The 12933-nt window shown below is 33.7% G+C and overlaps 1 protein-coding gene and 2 pseudogenes across 1 annotated transcript; all 3 read left to right on the top strand.

Annotated features, from left to right (window-relative positions):
* Nucleotides 1–12933, top strand: part of LOC126723853 (phenylacetaldehyde reductase-like) — a 72749-nt pseudogene that overhangs the window by 7090 nt on the left and 52726 nt on the right.
* On the top strand, nucleotides 4221–10100 carry LOC126723850 (phenylacetaldehyde reductase-like). Its single transcript, XM_050427770.1, has 6 exons — nucleotides 4221–4555; nucleotides 6804–6973; nucleotides 7698–7889; nucleotides 8435–8597; nucleotides 9360–9546; nucleotides 9787–10100. Exons 1-6 carry the CDS (start codon nucleotides 4438–4440, stop codon nucleotides 9929–9931), a joined length of 975 nt encoding a protein of 324 aa, XP_050283727.1. The 5' UTR covers nucleotides 4221–4437; the 3' UTR covers nucleotides 9932–10100.
* LOC126724663 (small nucleolar RNA Z102/R77) lies at nucleotides 11580–11666 on the top strand (annotated as a pseudogene).

The raw sequence follows: 12933 nt of genomic DNA on the forward strand, positions 1-12933 counted from the left end.
AGTGGATGTGAATTTTAATAAATCTATTGTTGGATTATATTTTTTTCTTATATATTTTATGTTTACAAAATTTCTAGAAAATTAAAGATCAATAACTATGTAATTAATAAAATATTTAAATTTTAGGTTTTTGTAGTTTAAAATTATGTGTAAAAAATAAATTTATAGAATGAATAGTAAATAATATCCGATTGACATGAAATTTGACATATATATTAAGATTTAAGAACATATAGAAAATGCAATTCAATAGTGTAGATTTTCAAATTAGGTAATTATGTTAATTTTTTTAGTAAAAAATTTATATTCAAACATTGTCTTATTATTTTGACCGACATGAGGTTCACAATCAATCCAAATCATAAACTTAATATAATCTGAGTCCACCACAATGTCAGATTCGCATAAAAGAAAATAGGTCCAAATTTTCAATGTCATGTCATAAAATAGACTTACAGGCCAACACCAGTTTTCATTTATTTTATTTTATTATTCTTTATCCTTGCAGATACCTATCTTTCATCTCTCGTCAATTTTGGAAATGTCCTTATCAATTGCAACAATGGTACCCAAAGGTAAATTAGTCCAAAATGGTTTTAAAAGGGAAGAACATAAAAAGGACAGAGTTTGGTTATAAGCTTAGCTACACTTTCTACTAAAAAATAAATAAATAAATATGACTATATGTAAGGACTCAATTCGTAACGACCCCAAAATGATATTGGGTTCGTACGTTAAAAGGCTCAAACAATAAAATTTGTAGAGCGTGGGCTTGAAAGGCTAGGCCTTGGTCACCGGACGATGGTTGGTCGTGATGTTCATACGGAAATAAATTAAGTTCGCTCGAGAAGTCTCTCTCCTCGGTACGGCCTGGGAGGCTCTGGTTCTTAGCCTTTTTTTCCCAGCCCTCTTTCTGGATTGCTTACTTCTCCTTTTATATTAGCCTGTACCCCTCATCCAACGTCCACGTGTAGGTTCGACTTTCTAGGACTGATACTTGTCCCATCAGCCCATACCCAAAGTGGTTGGGGGTGGTTGTAAAAGCTGAAGAGCATGGTCCTGTCAGGTGCAGAGTGCTTTATTGCAGTATTGACAACCTTTTACTTGGGCCGCTCCTGCACTGTGCTCGCCCTTTCTTTTAGGGGCACTATGGGATGCCAAGCACAAGATCGTCCTCGGCCATATCCTTAGGCCATTCTGGACTTCCATTGTGCGTCCTCGGCAATATCTCTCTTCGGCCCAGGCCTTGGGCCTTAATATAAAATGGGCTGAGGTCATAAATTCTCTGACCCCACACTATATATTCTGAAAATTTAACGGTTGAATTAACTGTTCTTAATGTTTTTAACACACATATCAAATTTTGTGTCAATCGGATGTTATTTACTATTTGATCCATTAGCATATTTTTTATGCATAATTTTAAATTACAAAAAATTTAAAATTTAAAAATTTGATTGATGACATAACTATTGATTTTTAATTTCTTAAAAATTTTTGCAAACATGAAAAATATAAAAAGAAAATATAATCTAATAGTCATCTAAAAATATATATATAAATAAGTAGAGTTGTAGTTTTATGCTACAACCGAGTTTGTAACCAAATTTTGTCCTAAAAAGAATTCTTGAGTTCCTCTTATTTGGTAATTCCAGCCATCTTCCAACAAATCTTGAGTCCATCTTCCAACAGCTCAATCGATTGAAGGAATCACACAACGGTAATACTGTGCAGCTAAAAGGCTACAATTGAGCTAACATAGTAAGAATATATTGTGCAACACTCTCTATTTCTATGCGCAAGGTCATCTTTTAAGCGCCCTATAATCCTTGATAGTGTCTTAATTGGCAATACAGTAATTGAGGTATTGAAAGTGATCCTAAACTGATCTACTAGAAATAACTAGTGATGTGAGAAGGGTGAAAAATTGAGAGAGAGAATTTTTTTTTTTTTTTTTTTGAGAAGAAGAAAGAAATTTTTTGATTTGGAAGGAAAATGACAAAATAATTTATTAGAGAGCTATAGTAAATTTCACTACCATGTTTCAAATACATATACATCTATCACCCCAAATGCATACTATCTTTTTTCCTCACTCTGGGAGTTATTGTAGTTAATTTTAATTTTAAGAGGGTCTTATAAAATAAGACTTAAAAGTTATAATAGAGGCTAATTGGAATAAGGTTTTGGTTTATAACTTTGTAAAAAAAAAAAAAAAAAAAAAAAAGAGCTAGGCCAACAATATTTTTACAATAAATGATAGGTAATAAGTTATTAGTTTTAATTTAAACTTATCAAAACTATTTTTTTATTTATCAATAATAACCTATAATAACTTGTTATTCAATATTTATTGTGTGAAAATATCGTAAAATGCATTATTTAAAAAAAAAATGTGGTGAAAGTATTTCTAAAAACAAATGCACAGGGAGGGGAGATAGATGCTATTGGATATTCTCCTAATTAGCTTTTATCAATTTGGAGTAGCTTTTTTGAATTGAATATAACATTTTAACTATTTTTTTCAATAAAATTTAAAAAGAAAAAAAAAATTATAGGCGCTACAGTTCAGTAAAACTGATCAAAGTAATTTACAAAAACAATACAGTTAAAATATAGATTTTACTAATATACACCTTTAAGACATATATTAATAAATTATTTTAGTAAATTTTTTATAAAATATAATAAATTGATCAACTTTTTTTGATAAATTTTTTAATTTCTTATAAAAAGTTTCTAATGAATTAATGTCGGCATACAGGAGCCTTAGAGCATTAGCATTGGAAAATGCTAATGGCATATCTAAGACCAATTTGGCATTTTAAGTTTTAAAATCCTTTGCATCAGACAATGCTAAACTCAACTATTGCAAATTTTTTTGCAATAGTGCTACAGTACAATTCTAAAGTTAGAATTGTACTGTAGCAAGTATTCTAAAAAAAAAAAAACTTTTTTATTCCCTTTTTTCCCCCAAAATCTCTCTCCTCTATCTCATTATTCAGTTATCTTCTCTCTCTTCCTTCTCTCTTTCTCCAGCTGCTCTCTCCTCTCTTCAAACCCAAACTCCATTCTCCTCCCAACATACATCACACATCACAGTGGCTCAGTTTTTCCGGTGGGTTACAATCCAGCGATTCTGTGGTTGCTTTTTTTTTTTTTTTTTTTTTTTTTTTTGGCGTGGCTGATGGCGTTGGTCACTATGGTGGTTGTGGTTTTTTTTTTTTTTTTTTTTTTTTTTTTTGTGACCGGTGCCTAAAGGGGTTGTGGGTCGTGTTTGGGTCATGGTTGGGTCCGATGTTTGGGTCGTGGTTGGGTTGTGGTTGAAGTGGGTTGGGTCCGGTGTTTGGGTCATGGTTGGATCGGTGGGCTGAGATTGGTTGATGGTGGGTTTGAAATAGTGGATCTGTTGATTGGTGGGTGGATCGGTTGGGTTGATCATCGGTAGCTCTGATGGTGGCTTCGATGATGATTTTTTTTAATGGGTTTGCTCCAGTGGGTTTCAAATCGGTGGCATGGGCTGATGGGTTTTTGGTGCCGTGGCTGTGGTTGTGGTTGTTGATGAGTTGAAGTGCTGATGGGTTGAGGTGTCGTGGCTGTGTTTGTTGATGGGTTGAGGTGCTGATGGGTTGAGGTGTCGTGGCTGTGGTTGTTGATGGGTTGATCGGTGGCTTGAGTTGATCAATGGCTTGGGTTTTTGGTGCCGTGACTGTGGTTGTTGATGGCTTGTGTGTTGCTAGAGGTTGAGGGAGAAGGAGAGGAAAAAAAAAAAGATGGTTGGAAAGCCTAGGAAATATGAGTATGAAAAAAAATGATAGTTATAAAGAGCTATTAAAAAATAATATTTTAATAGAAATAGAGTTTTGGGATGTGGAAGTATTGTAAAATAAGATGGTATAATGATAAAGTGAGTTTTTAGAATGATAAAATAGTGGAAAATGCTAATGCCCTTACAGTATAAGTGTTAACACTTATTTCTAGGTATTATAAAAAAAAATAACACTCATTTCTATGGGGCCAATGTCAGATATCTTTTCCTTGTAGTTGGACTTTCTAGGCACAAGTAACTTCAATCATTTTGCTAAAAAAAAAAAAAAAAAAACTTCAATCATTTACTACAGAGTACAGCCACTCATGTTTCCGAATAATAACAAAAAAAGGCTGCTCACCTTAGGTATTTTAAATGCATGCATCTTCACACTCAAGAATGAACTATACAAGTTTGAGACTTATTCTTGTATGGGTCGGTAGATGCATGCATTAGAAAACTTTGTATTTTCTCCATCGTTCGGTCCTGACTCGGACAAACACTATACCTGCTATCACTCCTCACCATAAAAGCACCAACACACACTGACACACACAACCGAGTCAATAGCTTCACACTAAAACACACAGATTCACAGAGAGAGATAGAGAGAGAGAGTCACAGAGAGGATGAGTGGAGAGGAGAAGGTGGTGTGTGTGACTGGAGCTTCGGGTTACATAGCATCATGGCTTGTCAAGCACCTGCTCCAACGTGGGTACACTGTAAAAGCTACAGTTCGTGATACAGGTCAGTGCCTCTCTCTCTCTCCAATTTTTATCAACCTGTTACTATGAACTGAAACTGCATGCACTTTTTTAATTTTTCTTTTTGGCTAAATTGTAAATGACACATTCTAAGTTTGAATGAAATTTATATAAATTGATAAGGGTATTTTTACTTGAGTTTTTAAGTTTCCTGATTAATATTGTTAAAAAATATATAGATTTTTTATGTGATAATTTTTTTTTTCAAAAAATGTTTTTTCATTTTAATTGCATATTTAACCTCAATTTTTTAAATGGAATTGGATGGAAGGACTGAATTAAATAAATTTGAAACTTAAATAATTCAATCGAAAGAAAATAAAATTATAGGACTTAAATGAATTTTAATCAAATCTAAGGATACAATTTGCATTTTAGCCTTTTTATTTATTTATTTATTTTATCTACCAATATATGGACTGTTATATTATTTAAATGGGGTGTCAGAATTGTACAATTTTTTTGTTCTAGGCTTACAAAATCTAATTTTGAGATCGAAATGAACAAAATTTGAAATGAGATAATCCTTTTTCCTAGTATCTGTAAACTATGCGCATACCTATCAATATGGTTATCTATGTTGTAATTTACCTTAGCTAAAATGGGACATTGAATATAGTTTGGTTCTTAGCGTTAACCCAACCAGGCCTGGCCTGACTCATCTTAGACATGACATTGATATATGTAATACAATTTAAGAAAAACCGAATTTACTTATACTTCATTTGATTGGGGTAAGTTTTATACACAACAAGCCTATCATGCTTTATTCAATTATAGGATTGCTTCCTTGGAATGGGAGCTACTCATGCACACCCATATAGGTTGTGGTAAATGACCCCACCCACTTCATTTTGGGGCCAACAGTGAGTAATAAATTGTCTACATAGATCCACTGTGAAAAATGATACATGGAAGTATTTAATATTTTGAAAATTTTGTAACTTGCTTATCATGTGACCATAGTGAATCTGTGCACATGAAGTGCACACAAGTGGTGGTGCATCAACTATTCACAATTGTGTGTTGGATAAACTAATTGTCATACTAAATGATATCATATAGGATGAGACAGTCTATGGATATGAACTTTTGTTACAACTATGATGTAGTTGATCATGAATGGTGGAAAGTAGAAGAAATGGTATAGGATCTAATAGTAGATTTTTTACATGGTTTGGTCACAAACTCACAATTAGGGTTGTCTAAGGACTTGCCAGACTCGACCCACTCGCTGCCGACCGAACCCAACCCACCGCCGACCAAACCGACTGCTCTGGTGGTCGACAACGGATTTCATTCTCCAAAAACCGAGATCAGTGGGTCAGATATTGGATATCCTCCTCTCAAATCCAAGAAACTCGATCCGATCGACCCATCTATTTTTCCAGTGAGAAAGTGTAGATCTGACGTATGTTGGGATTTTTTCAGGAAGACCTAGCTAAGATCTTGTCGAAAACGGCCGAGATCTCACTGGATCTGGCGAGATCTGGCCGGATTTTAGCCATTTTTCAAATTTTTGTTGTCGGTTTTCTACTGTTTTTCATCTTTTCTTGGCCGGATTCTCATCGTTTTCTATTTAATCAACCCTAACCGATCCACCCGACATTCATGGAAGCTCCGACCTGTCTGATCTTATCAACCACTTTGGTCGGCGGCAAGTTGAAATTTTGATCACCCGATCTAGTCGGGTCAATTCCAGGTTAGGCACAAACCTGACCCGGACCGACCCGTGGATAGGCCTGCTCACAATCATATTGCATTGTAGGCACACTTATTCTTCACATTTTTTTTTCTTTTTTATAATTGTGAATGAGATATATTATTAACAAGTAACAAAGTACAAAACCACACAGCTTAGCTCTAATCACTAACCAAAGGACTAACTTAAATCTTTCCAGAAACACATACAAATATCATTGAGAGAGGACTACCCCACTCCACCAACAGCAAACACACTCAAGTTCTGTAACATAAGAAAACAGAACATCTTCAAAACAAACCACTGATAAATTCCCTGCTCAAGCGCTCTTATCAGTTATCAAGAACTTTTGTAGAAATACCGCACCCCAAGCATAAGCCTCTGTTTAAGGCAGAGTTTTGAAATTCCCTATAGCAAGCACATAGTGCTTTTAACTTCACATTTTTCTTTCTTACCTTTATTTTTCATGCAGTCGTTGCTACTAATAATTTAGCCTTGCAATTGGAATTTATGCATATGTATTCCACAGATGATCCGAAGAAAACAGAGCATTTACTTTCACTTGATGGGGCTAAAGAAAGACTTCAGTTATTCAAAGCAGATTTACTAGAAGAAGGATCTTTTGATTCTGCTGTTGATGGATGCCAAGGTGTTTTTCACACAGCATCCCCCGTTAGTCTCACTGCCAGTGACCCACAGGTTCATCCTGTATTGTTATTTATTGCCTTTGTGTAATGTATAATCAATATACTGTGATCATTTTTCTATCAATATGGTGAATAATTTAAGGATCTCAAACCAGCTTAACTGTTTTAGCAACATCTGATTCTTACATGTTCAATACGTTAAAACAATATAGTGAAACGGGGAAAATTGAGTAACAAAAATAAGTACTTAAACTTAACATTTTAGAGAAGCATTCTCAAGCCTTAATCCAGAAGTAGAGAGGACATTGAAGAAAATTGTTTTTAGTGTAGGTTTCTCTAATGCAGTGACTTTGGAGGGTATTCTTCATTTTTTCTTCCTGATCATAAAGATTGTCAAAGACTTCTATTTGCTAAAGGACACCTCCACTCCTAAGAAGGATACCTAAGTCAATGCCTTCCGTAAAAATTATTAATTTTTTTTTCTAATTGCAGCTCAAAGAAACCGGATGTTTCATGCTTTCAACATTGTCATCTGCAATTACATTTGTTTCCCCACAGTGTTGCAACTGGAAATTTTTGAAAGTACTGTTTTTAGTTTTAATTGTTAGATTGTTCCTAGAAATTATTCACACAGACATTAGAGAAATTCTACCAAGTGATACAATAACGATATTGTTACATGATAAACTTGTCTAATGAAATGTTTTCAGTTTATCTAATATTTTTCATAAATTTATTCTTATGGCACCTACTTTCACATTTTTTTTATATTTCAGTCACAATTAATTGATCCGGCAGTGAAGGGCACACTTAACGTTCTTCGATCATGTGCAAAAGTTCATTCTATCAAGAGAGTGGTTGTAACATCTTCTATGACTGCAGTTATGTTCAACAAAAAACCACTGACTCCCGCTGTGGTTATTGACGAGACGTGGTTTTCGGATCCAGTTGCTTGTGAGGAGTTGAAGGTGTGTGTATTTCCTTTTAAGTGTATCTTTAATAGGACTATTATATAGCATCAATCTTAAAATAATTTTAATGAAAGATCTATGATAATGTTTTGATGATGATTTACTAAAAAATAGAAATGTAAGAGCTATAATATTTTGACTTTATATATCTAGTACTATAAGTATAGTTGTTTTCTGAGAAACATTAGAGAATATCATCAAAAGGTTTGTTAACTTGCATTCTCAGTAAGAAATCCATGTCAGCATCTAGGCTCTTTTTACTTTCTTGTAATCATACATTTCTCAATATATATATATATATATATATATACATATTCATTTTTAATGTAATTATAGTACCTAGTAATTATTTCATGTTCTAGAATCAGATATATGTTGAACTTATAGATTTCGATGTTTCCAAATGTAAACGTAAATTTTATAGATTTCCAGGAAGCTCTTAATCAAATCATAGACATATTACATATATATTTTTTTAGTCCTACATTTCAATCCTTTTTGACCAAGAAATGTTCCCATTTAATAGTTTGGGGTTTTTTCAGCAATGGTATATGATTGCAAAGACCTTGGCTGAGGAGGCTGCTTGGACATTTGCTAAAGAGAATGGCATAGACTTGGTAACAATAAATCCAGGCTTTGTAATTGGCCCACTCATTCAGCCAACTCTTACTTTTAGTCTTGAGGGGTTTTTGAAGATCATACATGGTACTTTTTGGCAACCAATGAGGACTACGTGTATTGTGTTTCTTTCTACATAAATTATAAATATTCAAGTATGATTAGCTTATCATATGACAAATTAAAGTCACAACTGGTTTAGTGGATGAAGCATGGTAAGTGTATATAGGCCTATTCCAGTAAATTGTGAGCACTACAACTTTTTAGAATACTATGAGTCTATGAGCATTGATCTAACATTAGAACTTACTAGGTATTTTTTGAGTGATAAGTGACCGTTTTATGAGACTTACTCCTTCTCCGGAAATTCCTTGTCCTCTTTCTCACACAAGGCTTTACTTAATTCTAGTCCTCTTAACATGGAATGTAAAAATTTCTCTTTTACTTACAGTTCATTTGAAAACAAGGAGGTTTTAAACTTGACATTGATTTGCAAGTGCCAAGCTCACTAATGCCACTTGAAATGTATAGGTTGTGGTTCAACCTATGTTCCATGGATAAAAAAAGCTTCTATCTCAACATACACAGCTTGAGAATATGCTTTATAACTTATATATATCTTGTACAATTTGAGGACGATAATCAACATCTATTGAATGCAGGGTATACTTGCTATATAAGGTGAACTGTTTCAACAATGATCTCCAAGCATATTCTTTTGATAAAATGGTCAACTGATCAAAATGAAAATTGTGTTTAACTGTATTGGCCTATTGAAATTTACTCTCTCTAGCTACATCATTCCATATAATGCTATTGATTAACTTGTTCATTCCTTCCTTTGTGCAGGAACTCAAACATTCCCTGATGGAATATACAGACTTGTTGATGTTAGAGATGTTGCAAATGCACATATTCAGGCATTTGAGAATCCTGTTGCTAATGGGAGATATTGTATAGTTGGAGGAGTTACACACTATTCCGAAGTTTTCAAGATATTGCGCAAATTTTACCCTAGTTTGCGGCTTCCTGAAAAGTGAGTTATTTATTTCCATGATACTGAATGTCCCTTTATTGGTGCCATTTTGTAATTGACAAGTATGACTCAAGTGGAATACATGATTCATTTAACTAAATGATTAGTTCAATTAATAATTTTCTTTTGTCAAATTTTTTTTTTTTTTTTTTAAAGTATTTGCTTTTGTCACCCATAGTAATTGTTCTTGCGCATCACAAAAGTTGAAGAAGAGTCAATTTTATCTTTCATTTTTGGCAGAAGTGAAGATGACAAGCCTTTGCAGCCATTATACAAGATATCCCAAGACAAGGCCAGAAGTTTGGGTATTAACTTCACTCCTTTGGAAGTGAGTGTTAGGGACACTGTTGAAAGCTTTAAGGAGAACGGCATCATCACTATTTGAATTATCTTACTAAAAGGGAAGTGATGCTAATAAGTACAAATAAATTGTGTATTGCTCATCTTGACCGGTGTTTGTTGGGCTTGAATGCTCCCATTGCATTAAGATTTATAAACTGTAATGCTTTTGGAAATATTTTAGCTGCACAACTTATAAATCAAGTTTCACTCAATCAGAAATGAGACACTGAATTTGAAGCTCAAGTTTTCTAGAGACATTGAGCTAAAAAATTGAAGTACTCTAGTCCAGTAATTTGGGAAGTGTCTTGAATATATGAAAACTGTGAATCCCACTGGAGCCAGGTGGCTTCCAAATTGCTCACCATCCCAATATGATAAAATTTTGACTTCAAAACTTAAAAGGTTTGAATGTAATTTGCAAAAGTTATCATACAAAATTCCCAATCCTCCAGTAACTTTTTTATTATATAACTGAATTTTCTACCACCAATTTCCGCCAAAGAATGATTATGACTTAGTACACTTGCAGATCATATAATACAGTTTCTCTACAAAAATGCACACATTCATTAATAAAACTATAAATGTACTGTGATGCAGAGCTGCTGTTTGAAGAGCATAAAGGTTGAAAATGGCAGCTAGGTTCTTTAAATAAATTGAAATATGTTCACATCTAGCCATTAGTAATAATCAATTGGTTCTTTGTGGTATTATAATTGATTTTTAAGTTTTGTTTTGAAGATTGCATTCAACTGTCTAGTATGGTGTGGAGTATATGAGAATATAACTTTGAAACTTGTGTCTTGGGAATGTCTTAAGCTGCTTTATTAGTTGTGTTAGAATTAATCTAGTATTTATTGCGTGTTCGTTACAAGTCAGATTCTGTAATCATCAATATATTACTAAAAGCTGAAGCGTGGCATTTATAGCTGCTGAGCTCCTGTTGCACCACCTCATCACCACGTCATTCGCCACATAATTAATATTTATTCCTATTTTTTTTACAAATATATATATATATATATATATATATATATATATATATATATATAAATAGATTATTGACTTTACATATAGGGATGGCAATTTTGCCCCGCCCCACTTGACCCGCCCCTCCCCCGCTTCGCCCCATGCGGGTTTTCCCCGCCCCGCAAAGGTGGTGGGGCGGGGATGGGGCGAGATTTTAGACCCGCACCATGGGGCGGGGCAGGGATGGGTTTACACTTTTTAGACCCACCCCACCCCGCCCCGTCCCATCCCCGCCCCACCCCGCATTAATAAGGACTAAATTGTAAATTTTTCATACTCTAAAACCCTACTATTTAAACAAAAATATCATTAGCTTATTTGATTCTACCTAACGTGGTTCTACTTCTTTTTTCTCTCTAGCAAAGTTGGAAATAAGGTACCAATTTTAACGTTTTTTTTGTCTTTATTAGAAACAAATTTATATACTATTGAATTACTGGTTTCATTCATGATTCATACATCTTTCTCAACTTAGTTTTCATCATGAACATAATATAATTTTTTTTTAATGAGGTATGGGTCTGAGGCTCTAAATATTTGTGTCTATGTCATTGTTTTTGTAATTTTGTGTGGCCATTTGGCTACTTAACAACACTGCTTCTTTATGCTTGTCAAAATCCATATCTATTTTACAAGCTGGGTTTTGTTTTTTAATTTTTGGAGAACGAGATGATGAGGAATATGTTTCCCTATTGGTTTGATTGCAGATATGATGGCATCAATCATTTACTAGCTCTAGCTGATCGTTCTCATTCTCCACACAAAAATTATATACAATTTAATTTAGTTTTCTGTATTTTTATTAAAAAACATAAGGTACAGGTTTGAGACTTTGTCCCATTCTCTATGAAATAGTCACAAAATGGAAGGAATTAAATAATGCACACTACTTAGTATAAAGGAGATTTGTTTTAGTGTTTTTTAGGCCAATGAAATATAAACATTTAGATAATATTATTTAATTTTTGCTAAAAATTAGTTTGATTTTATAGGATAAATTTATTTATAATTTCAAGTATATTTTTATTATTGAAACATGTCATTTTATTTGAAAAAATGGTAATAGTTGTAGGGAAAATTAACAAGAAATAAAGTTTTACGGTGTAGGGCGGGGCTTCGTGGGTCTTCGCGGGGCCTTAAGGGGCGGGGATGGGGCAAGAAATTTTCCCCGTCATGCGGGGCGGGGCGGGGATGGGTCAAGAAAAATCCATGCGGGGCGGGGGCGAAGATCTCATCCTTCGGCCCCGCCCCGCCCCATTGCCATCCCTATTTACATATCCATCTTTGTCGATTTTAACATCTATATATATTTCTTTTTTATTTCCAATTTTCCTATAATTTTTTTTTTACATTCACTTATTTTTTAAAATATTTACATTTTCTTCAACCTTTCTTCTTCCCTCACCTTTTCATCTCCCCACTCCCCTCTACTTTAATATTACTATTCATCGTTCTCTTCATCTTCCTTTATTTGTCTCTTCTTATCCCTTCCCTCTTACTATAAATTTGTCACTCTTTTCCATTCTTTGCATAGTTTTCTCTCACAAAAAGGTTCTCTCTCTCTCTCTCTCTCTCTCTCTCTCTCTCTATGTTTTGGTGGATCTTTATCTCTCTCATTGTTTTGGTGGATTTTTATTTTTTATTGCATCTCCGCTTTAGGTTGATAAAATTTTGTATTTTTAAGAACTCTAATTTATGTTGATACGATTTAGTTTTATGTTTTAAGTTATTATTATTATTATTATTTTGCTCTTTGATTGTTAAATTTTATCCGATTACATTATAAAAAATTAAAGATAGTAACATTTATAACTGCTGAGCTCCTGTTGCGCCACCTCATCACCACGTCATTCGCCACATAATTAATATTTATTCCTATTTTTTTTACAAATATATATATATATATATATATATATACAATCCATGATAGGTTGACCGAGGAAACAATCTCAATTACTTCACCCTTTGGGCATCCTTCACCTATGAATCCTACTGCTCAGCTGTGCTTTCTTCAGC

Source organism: Quercus robur, chromosome 4 (genome assembly GCF_932294415.1).
Source record: "Quercus robur chromosome 4, dhQueRobu3.1, whole genome shotgun sequence".
Taxonomy (NCBI): domain Eukaryota; kingdom Viridiplantae; phylum Streptophyta; class Magnoliopsida; order Fagales; family Fagaceae; genus Quercus; species Quercus robur.

Coding starts and splice junctions, on each gene's coding strand:
- LOC126723850 (XM_050427770.1), top strand. CDS start 4,438: ATGAGTGGAGAGGAGAAGGTGGTGTGTGTGACTGGAGCTTCGGGTTAC. Junction 4,556..6,803: donor AGCTACAGTTCGTGATACAG/GTCAGTGCCTCT, acceptor TGTATTCCACAG/ATGATCCGAAGAAAACAGAG. Junction 9,547..9,786: donor AGTTTGCGGCTTCCTGAAAA/GTGAGTTATTTA, acceptor CATTTTTGGCAG/AAGTGAAGATGACAAGCCTT.